General features: G+C 35.8%; 1 protein-coding gene across 1 annotated transcript in view; it reads left to right on the top strand.

Annotated features, from left to right (window-relative positions):
- PTPRR (protein tyrosine phosphatase, receptor type, R) overlaps positions 1–12,976 on the top strand; it is a 171,278-nt gene that overhangs the window by 79,032 nt on the left and 79,270 nt on the right. Inside the window, exons 2-3 of the mRNA XM_012642071.1 lie at positions 4,415–4,601; positions 7,555–7,639. Coding sequence (XP_012497525.1) covers positions 4,415–4,601; positions 7,555–7,639 — 272 coding nt within the window. The remainder of the gene's footprint in view (positions 1–4,414; positions 4,602–7,554; positions 7,640–12,976) is intronic.

Here is a 12,976-nt window from a genome sequence, read left to right as displayed (position 1 = left end):
GTTGCCTGGGCTAGGGTGCAGTGGTGTCATCATAGCTCACTGCAATCTTAAGGTCCTGGGCTCAGACAATCCTCCTGCCTCAGCCTCCCGAGTAGCTGAGACTACGGTGTGTGTCACCACTCCCAGCTAATTTTTTCTATTTTTAGCAGAGATGGGGTCTCACTCTTGCTCAGGCTGGTCTTGAGCTCCTGACCTCAAGCAATCCTCCTGCCTCGGCCTCCCAGAGTGCTAGGATTACAGGCGTGAGCCACCAGGACAAGCTCAAATATTTTAATATTTTTAAGTTGATTCTACTGATTAGATTTCCTATTTCCATTATATTTCAATTAATCTAAATATTATTTGTTCCTTGGGAATAGGAATTAACAAAAGCAGAGATTTCTCCAAGTTAATGACATCCTACCACAATATTTCACGGCCACAATAGGAGAGTACTTACCACGATAAGGGCTGTTTTGTGGAAAATGCTCTCTGGAAGGTCAACAGCTTGTGCAAGTTAACTCCACAACTGAACTTTGAGGCATTGTCTGAGGTGTTAAGGTGAAGTGGTCTGGAACTGTTTAGGATTCAGGGGAAATGGATTTGCCATAATAAAGGGAAACTTTAAGATAAATAGGTTATCAAGAAGGATGTACTTTTCTTTAGTGACAAATGTGTAGATTCTATCCATTGATTTCAAAACGTTAAAGTTAATCTCTTTAAAGTTAATCTATAAACAATTTTGACACGTTTGTGAAGATCTTCTAAAATGGAATCCTTAGAGAAGTAGAAGGTGAAAGTCAAGTAGAACTTTGTTTATTATTACTCAAGTTTAATAATAGCCAAACATCACTTTGTATAAGCAGTTTACTTACATTATCTGGTTAACCCTTGCAAATAATGCTCCAAGATAGGTGTATTTAACTATTCGTTTTATAAAACAGGAGAAAATTGAGAGGCAATGAGGCTAAATAGCCTGACCAAAGGTCCTATGAGGACATGGAAAGGCAAAATTTGAGCCCAGACAAGTATGACTGCAAAGATCAATTTTTACCCTGAACATTGTACTGACTCCACACTACACGTCAGTAATCTTGACCTCCCTCCAGCACTGACTCCCAGCTCTATGTAGGGCACATATAGTTTAACATAACCCGCCCACCATACCCTTGCTTTTGGGAGGCAAAGCAGAAAGAACTTCAGTTTAATATTCTAACTCGGACTGAATCTTTAATTCACTATTATGTTTTTAACTTAGTTATTTCTTTACCTGTTAAATGGGGGAAAACTATTAATAATACTTTATTACTTAATAATAATACCTCAGAATGCTGCTATGAATATTGAGATAACACATGTGAAAGTGCTTATAACAGTGCTTGGCAAATAATAGATATTTAATAAATATCAGTTTCCTTTCTTCCTTCCCTTGCAAGACAAAAGTTGTCCTTCCTTGCAAAGTCAGTTTACATGAAAATGTTTTCATGGCTCTCAGCTTAACACAGAATCCTTGGAAATTAACTCACTAAACCCAATGGACCTTAGACATGGGATCCAAAGATTTGCATATCCCAGGCTTTGGCAGGGCATACTGGGGGAAGCCAAAATAGAAGTCGATATACTTCTGTATCCTTTCTTTTCTGGATTTGGGCAGACTTTTTATTGTCTTGCAGTTTCTACAACTGTGGCTTTTCTTTCATCTCTCCTACATAACCTTGCCCCCCAACTCCAAAATACATTTTTACATGTATTTTAGGACTCTAGCTCAAACTGCTTTTATGCCATTTCTCAAAGTTGTCTTATCATTTTCTGCTCCCCCCTTTTTCTCCTGCCAGGCTCTCCAACCCTCTACCAAATATTTATTTAAGGAACTTGTAGCCTCAAGACCAAGTCCAATGACTTCTACTTCATGCATCTGCTCTGACCACTCTGGTTGGAAGAGACCTCACCATCTACTACGCCACTGTAATGTAGTATCACTCCACTCACAGACTGCAGACGCTTTGTCTCTTGAGGCTGAAAATTGACTGAATGGAATTATGGTTTAAAATGGCATCTGATTAGCAATCCGTAAAGCAACCTCTTCTAACTCCTTACTGAAATATCTACAAAACCAGCAAAGGCCAATTCTCACAAATATACTGAAACTTAAGACCAATAGAAAAACCATTATCAAAATCAGGAAAGATTTTAAATCAATTTAAAGGCCAGAAGAACTAGATTGAGAAACTTTAAAAACTACTTTCCCACTAAAAATAGATAAAAATTCTTGATCTGAAAGTAGAACCATTCTTTGCTCCTTCTCAACTGTTTGCCTCCTACTCAGAAACAAAGGAGCCCTTTAAATCAACAACAAAAACAACCAAAAAAAAAACAAAAAGTGTAAGGCAAACATTTCCCTATCAAATAGGTAATATTTTATGGGGCATCCATAAAAATGAATGCTATCCTTTAATCCCTAATCTAGTGATCCAATTGAGTTAAGAATAATAATAGGATGAGAAAAGGTTTTTCAGGGACAAAAAAATAAAATAAGCATGTCAATATTAATTTTTTAAAAGTCAGATGTGAGGCCAAATATAAAATTAATGGGAAATAAGGTAATATTGATAAAATTTACAGTGAAGCTGTAATTATGAATCCCTTCAAATAACACAATGGCTGAAATGTATAAGGTAAAAACTGTTAAAAGTTAAAAGAAAAATAATAAACACAATTATTGTAGAAGACTCACATATATCTCTTTTTTTCTATAAATTCAATAGGAAAAAAGTAAGAAAGATTAGAATACAGTAATATCTTTAATAATACACAATAGCATAATAAATAATGTTACATGTGTATATATATATATATATGTGCATATAGATAGACATATACATACATAATCAAACTCATTGCCAGCAAAAACATCTGTTAACTATGATAAATATTTAGAACATTTAGAAATATTTATCATAGTGTTTATCTCAAAGAAAGAATCAAGAAATTCCAACTATTAGAAGTCAAGCCATTCTCTAATTTCCATAAATTTCAACTAGAAATTAATAAGGAAATTAACTGTCCAAACACATAAATAACCACCAAATTCAAGTGGAAATTAAAACCTCAATTACAAACAATTTAGGAATTAACAAAAACAATGATATTGCATATCAAACTATAGAATGATACCAAAGCTGCAACCAGAGGCAGATGCAGGAGTAAAATATTGATAGGTTTTTGTTGTTGTTGTTGTTGTTGTTGTATATTCTGATAATTTTACATTCTTTAAAATTAAGCTCAAGCCACTAGAATATTTCTTAATGTAGTATTCCACACTAAGTATTAAAACACTATTCAGAGGAAATAATCTACTGGATCTAGTCTACTGTTATTGTCTCTACTCTTATTTTGACCTGTTGTCCCCTGCTCTCCACTTCCTTGAGACACCAATCACTAGGCACCGTACTTGATCTCTTGACACACACCAACAGCCCCTTTAAATCTAACAATTCTTATGGACACAATCTCTGACTTTGATCCTCCATCTCTCACATTTATAAATATCTCTCATTTTATAGTTACTCCTTGGTTCTACACAGCTAATATTACTTGTAAAAGGCACTCACACCTTCTATCAGGACACGAGGAGTCTTACAAGTTTTTAGGACCCCACCTGGCCTCCCAACAAGAGTAGGGCAATTACAAAGGGAAGATAAATTGTAGCTCATTTTAAGAGTCTATGATTTCTACGGCCTCCTATAAGTTTACCACACACACACAAGCCCCCGTACACACAGACATGCATACATACATATATACATAAATAGCGGATACAGACACTATCTTTTAGGGATTCGTTCAGAAGTTATAAAAGATATATATATTTTTAAACTTTTAAATTTAATTTCAAAGGCAATAACTGGAACTAAAATAATGAGATTATTTTTTTCTCTGAGTTCCCTGTGCCCAGTAAAATCATGAGTATGTTATATTGAATGCAAAGATATTAGATGGTTATATGATTTATATGCTGGACACTCAGACACACGTATAAATAAAAGTTGGTTTGTGTTACACCTGATTTTTCAATTCAAATGTGTTTACTTTTTCTAAATTTTTCATTTAATATTATTAGCCATCCTGTGATTTCTGAAACAAGTATCCCCATTAATAAATTATAGCGTATTTTCTCAATTCAGAGTTCTTTCCGACAACAAAGTTGTCACTTTGCTGTAAAGAAACTATGGATAGTTGCTATGGTCAATCATGGTACTAAAAGAGAAAATATATTTGGTTGTTATTTCTGTAAATGTTCTCACTGAATTGTGTACATGTACAAGAAAGACAAATTTCCTGCAAGCAAGTAAATTCATGTTACCTGTCACCTGAATACTGTACCAAAAAAAATTCATGTGATGTTTAAACATAATAACATTCTTCTCCAATGTAGACGAGGGTCCAACGTATCTCTCACCTTGGACATGAGTAGCTTGGGGAACGTTGAACCCTTTGTTGCTATTCCAACCCCGCGGGAGAAGGTGGCAATGGAGTACCTGCAGTCCGCCAGCCGAATCCTCACAAGGTCACAGCTGAGGGACGTCGTGGCAAGTTCACATTTACTCCAAAGTGAATTCATGGTGAGCCTGCTATTTCTTTTTCACTCTTCAGTAGGTATTTTGATATATTATAGACACATATGGAAATGGCACTGCCTTATGCTTAAGCAGCTTCCAAGAAACAAACAGTTACAGTTCAAAAGGTAAAGAGAAATGATTTTAGATCTACCTTCTGTCTCATCAACTGTTGATAAGTGTTCACACTAGAATGTGATAGCTAAATTGAGTCAGAGTATGGAGGAGTTGGCCAGGCTAAGAAGTGGCATGCAGGACCTGGGCAGGGAAAGGGCATTTCAGGACAAAGGAAAGCCTTGTTTTCACTGGGTGGGGAATTAAATTGTTGAGTTTAACTGGAGCAGTGGGAGCAACGTGAGAAGTGGCAAAGGTTGAGCCTCCGAAGTAGGAAAGAAACCCAAGTCTTAATATATATTTAGGGGTTTGGACTTTATCTTGTGTTTTAGAAAGATCATTCTATCTGCAGTGGAATAGGTACTAAAAGGGAGCAGTTGGAGTCTCTAAAGATAATTCTGTGGAACAGGGATGGTGTTCTAAACTAAGTTAGTAGCAGAGAAAATGGAGAGAAGCTATAAGACTATAAGGATCTACAAGGAGTGGGCTTAATTGGATGAGGCAGCCAAAAGTAATGGAAAAGTCAGCCATGCTACCAGTTTTTTGGCTCAAGCAACACGGTGCATATGGTGCCCTTTGGTGAAATAAGGAACACATGAAGAAGACCAAGTGTGGGCTAAAAGTGATGGTGAGTGCAGTTTTAGACCTATCAATGTTGCTGGCAATAGCTTAATGCGTGATAACACACATCTACCCAGAGAACATGGAGACAGAATAGACCTTCTTAAGTCTAATTGTTGCCCAAGAGGAATATTCATTTTATAGATCACCTTGCATCTCAAATCAGTTGTACCTCTTAATCATATTGGTTGAGTATAATAAATTGATCATTCTAGGGTCAGTTCAGATGTTTGCAACCACCCTGATGGTAAAAGTTTCAGTAATGTGTTAGATCTACTATTAGCCCCATTAATTATTATTAAGTGTCCAAAGTAAAATACTAACATGGAGTTTTTAAAATCAGACTTTGTGGTGTGTCATCTTTTTACATGTGAAGCAAATGAGATGGCTGTAATCCCAGCACTTTGGGAGGCTGAGGTGGGAGGATAGCCTAAGGCCAGAAGTTTGAGACCAGCCTGGGCAACATAGTGAGACCCTGTCTCCACAAAAAAAAAAAATATATATATATATATATATGTGTGTGTGTGTGTGTGTGTGTGTGTGTGTATATTAATTATCTGGATGTGGTGGTGCACACCTATAATCCAAGCTACTCAGGATGCTGAGGCAGGAGGATCACTTGAGCCCAGGAATTTGAGGCTGCAGTGAGCTATAATTGTGCCCCTGCACTCCAGCCTGAGTGACACAGTAAGACCCCATCTCAAAAAAAAAAAGAAGAAGAATAGAAAAGATCAGATAATATAAGAAGTAAGCCCTGGACAGCCTACTTCCCTGGAAGGAAATATGAAGACAACAAGGAGTAGCCAGGAGAGAAATAATGCTAGAAGATGACAGATTATCAATGTGTGTCAGAAAACAGGCAGAGAAAAGGAAAAGGAAGGGGAGGAATGAAGATAATTACCTACTTTGTGCCTTTGCCAAAAGAGATTGACCTGTTGGTAGTTACCAAACATGAACATGTGTTTTCTATTGAATAGTCAACAATTTTGCTTATTTTGGTAACTCGGAACTGGGAAGTTAAAACATTTAGTTGAAACAAGAAGTAGGGATGAATATCATAAATGCCCAACATAATGTGAGTTTAGGGAAGGATGTTTAAAAAGTAAGCTGCTCCTCTCTGTAGACCAAATCTCAAATTTATAATATAGGCTGGCTTTTCTCAAATTTTCAGGTTGACTGAAAATTAGGATAATGTGAATTAATTTATAGATGATTTCTTTCTTTTCAATGAATATTATGCTGTTGAGTTATATTTTCCATTGGAGAAAGTTTAAGTAATAAAAATATTATTTTATGTGATCTAAGGATTTAATATTTAGTCATTAAATAACAAAATTTATTTTATTTTACATTAATCTTATTGCATTAATTCTTTGCAAAATTTTAAGTTAGAGAATGTACTATTTTGTGTCATCAAATCTTTAAATATTTGTTTGGACCCTTTTGAAAATGTTGGCACTTTGCTTTCTCTGTCCCAGTCAACTGCCAGTGCTCACCTTTTTAGGTCTAACGCATTTACACAGAGCCACTTCTGTTCCTGTTGTTCCCTCTCCAGTCACTTGAGGCACATAACACACATTCTGTCAGAATAAGTATATTTCTATTCTTGTTAAGTGGGAGAAAAAGTATCTGGATATTCTTCATTAAAAAATATTGCATTTACAACTACAGATGGAACAGTCCAATTATAAATCATTCCTTAATACAAAATTTTTAAAAAATCATATCATCATTACTCAAATCAACCAAAAACCCTTTATATTTACCATTTAAGGAAGGAGTTTTTAATAATCCTAACAGAGTCACTATTAATCTTAAAAGATAATCTGTCATAGACAAAAATTTGGTACTGAACTTACATAGAGATTTGAATATATTTGAATACATTGCGGTTTTTTAAATCCATATTTTAGTACCTGTCTATTAATTCCAGCAATTATGTCACAACAGGATTCCTAAAATCTAACCAAAATGTTACATGCCCCTTTAATGACACATATAAAACAATGCTTTCTAACACACACAGCTGTTTCTTAGAAGTCAGCTTGTCAGGGTGCAGCTGATATGTTTATGAAAGGAAAGGCGTTGGTCAACCAGAGGTGGTAGTCTGTTGTTTCATAAATGACTCTGAAATGCAATGGCGTTCTGGATCAGATGGTTCCCTGTGAACATTTTCTTTGTGGCAGCATTAGACACATTAATTTGATATCATTTATTTTTGCAGGAAATACCAATGAATTTTGTGGATCCCAAAGAAATTGACATTCCACGTCATGGAACTAAAAATCGCTATAAGACTATCTTGCCAAGTAAGTTTCTTGATTTAATAATTTGCATTGTAAAGCACAGACAAGCCTTCCCTCTTTACCCCTACCTCACCCTTTTCAATCCTTACAATTCCCACATACACACCATATTTGAAATTAGAAACACATATCAAGACTAATAATCATTAAAGTGGTCTGAAGTTAATAACTTTATCTTTATTGCTCTTATTATAATGCCCAGCTCACAATCCCAACAGAACACATGGTTGTAAAACTTTACTGTGCCACACATTATAGCCAATTGATTTTTGTCCAGGGTGTCAAACAATTCAATGAGAAAAGAAGAGTCTTTTCAACAAATGGTCCTGGAACAACTGGATTCCCACATGCAGAAAAATGGAGTTGGAGACCCTACCTCAGTCCATATTAAAAAATTGACTCAAAACGGATCAGAGGCCTACATGTAAGAGCTAGAACTATAAAACTCTTAGGAAAAAAGCAGGTGTAAATCTTCATGATCTTTAATTAGTCAATAATTTCTTAGCTATGACACCAAAAGCACAAGCAACAAAAAATAAATAAATTGCCTTGGTGCAGTGGCTTGTGTTTATAATCCTAGCACTTTGGGAGGCCAAGGCTGGAGGATAGCTTGAGCTCAGGAGTTTGAAACCAGCCTGAGCAAGAGTGAGACCCCTGTCTCTACAAAAAATAGAAAAATTACCCAGGCTTGTTGGCACTCGCCTTCAGTGCCAGCTGAGGCAGGAGGATCACTTGAGTCCAGAAGTTCGAGGCTGCAGTCAGCTATAAGGTTGCCACTGCACTCTAGCCCATGTGACAGAGTGAGACTCTTTCTCTAAATGAATAAATACATACATACATGCATAAATAAATAAATGGAACTTCATTAAAATAAAAAAGTTGTGTGCCTCAAAGGATACCTTCAATAAAGTGAAAAGAGAGTTCACAGAATGGGAGAAAATATTTGCAAATTACATATCTAATAAAAGACTTGTATCTAGAATTAAGAACTCTTAATGACTCAATAATCAAAGCACAAAGAACTCAATTTAAAAAATGAACAAAGCATTTCAATAGACATTTCTTCATAGAAGATATACAAATGGTCAATAAGCATATGAAAAGATGCTCAACATCATTAGGGACAGGGAAATCAAAACCACAACAAGGGTGGTTGCTCATGTCTATAATCCCAGTACTTTGGGAGGACAAAGTGGGAGGATGGCCTGAGGCCAAGAGTTCCAAGTCCAACCTGAGCAACATAGCGAGAGCCTGTCTCTACAAAAAAATAATTTTAAAAAATTAGCCCTATGTGATGGCATATGCCAGTAGTCCAGCTACTTGGGAAGCTGAGGCAGGAGGATCGCTTGAGCCCAGGAGTTCGAGGCTGCAGTGAGCTATGATCTGCCACTGCACTCCAGCCTGAATGACAGAGACCTTGTCTCTTAAAAAAAAAAAAAACTACACGCACAAACATACAAGATATCACTTTATATCCACTAGGATGATTATAATAAAAAGATAGACGATTTTTAAAATGTAGAGAAAAAAAGGATGCAGAGAAATTGGAAACTTCGTACATTGCTTGTAGAGACGTAAAATAGTGCAGCTACTTAGGAAAACAGTTTGTCAGTTTCTTAAAAGGTAACACCTAGAGTCACTATATTACCTGAACATTCCACTTCTAGGCATAATATATAAGAGAAATGAAATGTGTGTCCATACAAAAATTGTACACAAAATATTTATAACAGCATTATTGATAGTAGCCAAAAAGTGGAAACAACCCAAATGTCCGTCAACTGATGAATGGGTAGATAAAATGTAGCATACCCACACGATGGAATCAATGAAAAAGAACAAGGTGCTAACGCATACTACAACAGATACCAACCTGGAAAGTGTTCTGCTAAGTGAAGGAAGTCAGTCACAGAACACCTCGTATTTTACAATCCATTTATGTGAAATGTCCCCATAGGCAAATCTACAGAGACAGAAATTACCTTAGCGGTTGCCTAATGTTAGAGGGAGATGATGAATGATTGCTAAAGGGTCTGGTGTTTATCTGTGGGCTAATGCAAATGTTATAAAATTGATTAGGGTGATAATTGCACAACTCTATGAATTTAAAAAAAGACTGCAATGGCACACTAAATGGGTGAATTGTATGGTATGTGAATTATATCTAAATAAAGCTATAACCAAAAATCCTCACTGTGAATAACAATCACCTAGAGTCTTTGTTAGAAATCATGTGCCCAACCTCAGGGATTTTGTCTAAGTAGATCTGCTGCTGAGCCCAGAAAACTACTTAGAGCAAGCACCCAGGCAAGTCTAATGCAGATGAAACCAGAACCACACTTTGAGAAACATTATTACATGTTAAAACTAAATTTTGCTCCATGAAATTTATCAATGTCAAATGAGCTGGATGCTAGGAACCAGTAAGGAATAAGAAACAGTCTGTAAAATCAAGGAGGTCATGGACTAGAAAGGAGAGACATGTAAACAAATAATTATGATCAGTGTCCTAAGACCCAGAATAGAACTATGGCCCAGGTGGTGCAGGAGTTCATAGAGGACTGAGTAATTAATTCCTCCTACAGCAGGCAAAAAAACTTGGGAAAAGTTAAATTTTCTATCACTAAACAGAGTTGGAGTTTTAGCAAAATCCATAAACCTCTCAAAGTTCTGGAAAGATGGAGCCACAAATAATTTTTTTAAAGTATTGGCATTGAAACAGTAGTCTTCATCATTTAGTCCATTAATTCACTCCTAAGAATTCTCCATATTTGTAGTAATAGCGATACATTAAAGTCAAGTAAAGAATTACTATTAATGGCGTCTTTGGGCTTCCCCTTCTGGTGGAATTGGAAATGCATTGTCAAAGTCATTCCATTTTAACATATTTTTAACTGGTCTATACAGTTAAATCTGTTTACCTAAAGTATAGTCACTGTTGAAAGATATTCTATGACTAGACCTGGCTGAGGAGGGTGAAAGTGCTCTGTGTTAGTACTGGTGTTCCTCTCTCTCACTCTGTCTCTCTTTCTCTCTCTGATAAAATTTTCATCTAAAATATCCCAAGCATAAATAACCAGGGCATACATCACAATTACTATATATGCCCAAACCATCATCTAGTTTCAGAAGGATTTGGAAATTATCAGGATTATTTCAAAGTCCAGCCTTCTCCATTTCCTGCCCAGATGATATCAGACAGCGGCTTCATAGTCCTGTGTCAGCTTTTCCATTCCCAGAACTGGGTGGACCGCTTGAACCAGGGCACCTGTGCTGACAACTGATGTTGCACATGTTGGATTTTCTGCTGAAAATGTCTGCAGCCTGAATACCCCACCCACCCCCTGTTGCACACAAAATGTAATTTAGGAAATACAGCTTGGACAACACACACTATTGGTTGAAAAGTATCCAAAAAGACTGGAAGACTAGGCAAAGCTGTTCTTTTTGGTTTATTTTAGACTGCAATATGAAATAAACTTGAAACATTACATAAAATAATGATTAGCAGATGATCAAGATTTTAAACATTAGGATGGTTTTTCTTATTTTAACCTACACTAAATTCCTCTTAGGTTTCAAAGTTTGCTAGCTTGTACATAATATCAACATTATAAAATTTGGAGGATGCTTTGCAGCAGATATATGACTAGCCAAGAATCAATTAAGTTGTAAATTAAATTATAGCCATCTCTGAGGACAGTATCAGCCAGGCTCAGAACACTCTGAATGGTAGATTTAAATGCTAATGTCAAGTTTATATCAAATTATTTTGCAATATAAACAAATATTAGTGATAAAAATACATCTACATCCTAAATCACAAAACAATGAAAAAAAACAATCATATATCAATATGAAATTATTAGCACATAATGAAGTATAATACTGTAATAATAAATTTTATGTATTTTTCTTCCACGCAGTCAACTTATTTATACAAATATAAGACAATATAGACAAAATTAAGGAACTCTACTTATTAAGGCCATTATTTCATATTTAAAAATGTAATGTCTAGTAATGTTTCCTGCTTAAATTATGTTTCCTCTTTTATTATATTAAGTGCCTAGCACAGAGTAAGTTCTCAAATAAGTAAATCACTCACTAAAGCAACAAATTGTGTAGCTAAAGTGAGATATTTGAATAAGATTTGATTTCCTACCCCAGCAAAAACATTTACAATTTTTGGCAGGTTACTTAATCTTCCTGTGCCATCCTTTCTTCATCCCTAAAAATACTGATAACAATACTATCCTACAAGGCTATTGAGAGAATTAAATGATAATATGTATAAAATGCCTACCAAAGTCCCAGCTAATAATAAGCCCTTAGCTAATATTAGTTTCTCCTTTCCCTTCCTACCTAACTGAAGATGAATCTATCATTAACCCCAGAACCAATTCCAGAAAATAGGGCAACATCCATATAGAGACACGTTCATAGTTTCAAAAGCAAAGTACTCAAGAGCCCTATTTTCTCTTGTAATTTTCACATGGTTCCTAAAAAGTAAATGTTTATGTAATCACCATCTTCCATTGCCAAGGTCAATTCTCCCACAGTGATGACAAAATGGTTTATTTCTCCAATACAATAGGCGCAAGCCATATGCAGCAATCGAGCACTTGAAATACAGCTACTGAAGAATTAATTTTTAAGTTTTATTTTATTCTGATTAACTTAAATTTAATTAGCTACATGTCGCTAGTGGCTACCTCATTGGGCAGTGCAGGCCTAGAGTCCTCTCTCCCTGCAAGAAGTCTGAAAGTAACTCGTGGTCACCTAGAAGGTAAAGGTGTGACCAGCCCCTGCTTTTCTCCCATTTCCCATTTACCTGGAATTCATCTATGAAAACCATCCTTTTCCTCCCATTCATGCCTTTGCCCATCGCTTGCAGTGATACAATTTCCCCCATCTATTAATAATTACTTCTTCTCTTGACTTCAAACCTCAAGCGCATTTCTTCCTGGAGGGGAAACCTTAAGCACAGGGATAGCCTTTGACAAAATCTGCTATGATACCAACCAAAATGTCAGGATTTAAGTACCATTTTGTCTGTTAAATAGAAGACTTGAGATTGCCAGAAGGTATTTTAGGGAGACTAGGATGGGGAAATTTCCTGTGTTCTATACATCAGATTTATATATATATTCAATAAGGTTGAGAGGAAAAAGAAAAAGGGAAGAGGGAAGAAAGAATAGAAGGAGGGAGAGAAGAAAAGAAAGAACGAAGGAAAGGAGTGAAAAAGGAAGAAAGAGAAAGAGAAGGGAAGGAAAACAATAATCCTTGGCTTTTTTTATTGGTCCAAGCTAACATATTAAAAGGACTTTGGTTAAAAAC

The sequence above is a fragment of the Propithecus coquereli genome, unplaced genomic scaffold (genome assembly GCF_000956105.1).
Source record: "Propithecus coquereli isolate 6110/MARCELLA unplaced genomic scaffold, Pcoq_1.0 Scaffold172, whole genome shotgun sequence".
In the NCBI taxonomy this organism is placed as follows: Eukaryota; Metazoa; Chordata; class Mammalia; order Primates; family Indriidae; genus Propithecus; species Propithecus coquereli.
This window is presented reverse-complemented; position numbering and strand designations above follow the sequence as displayed.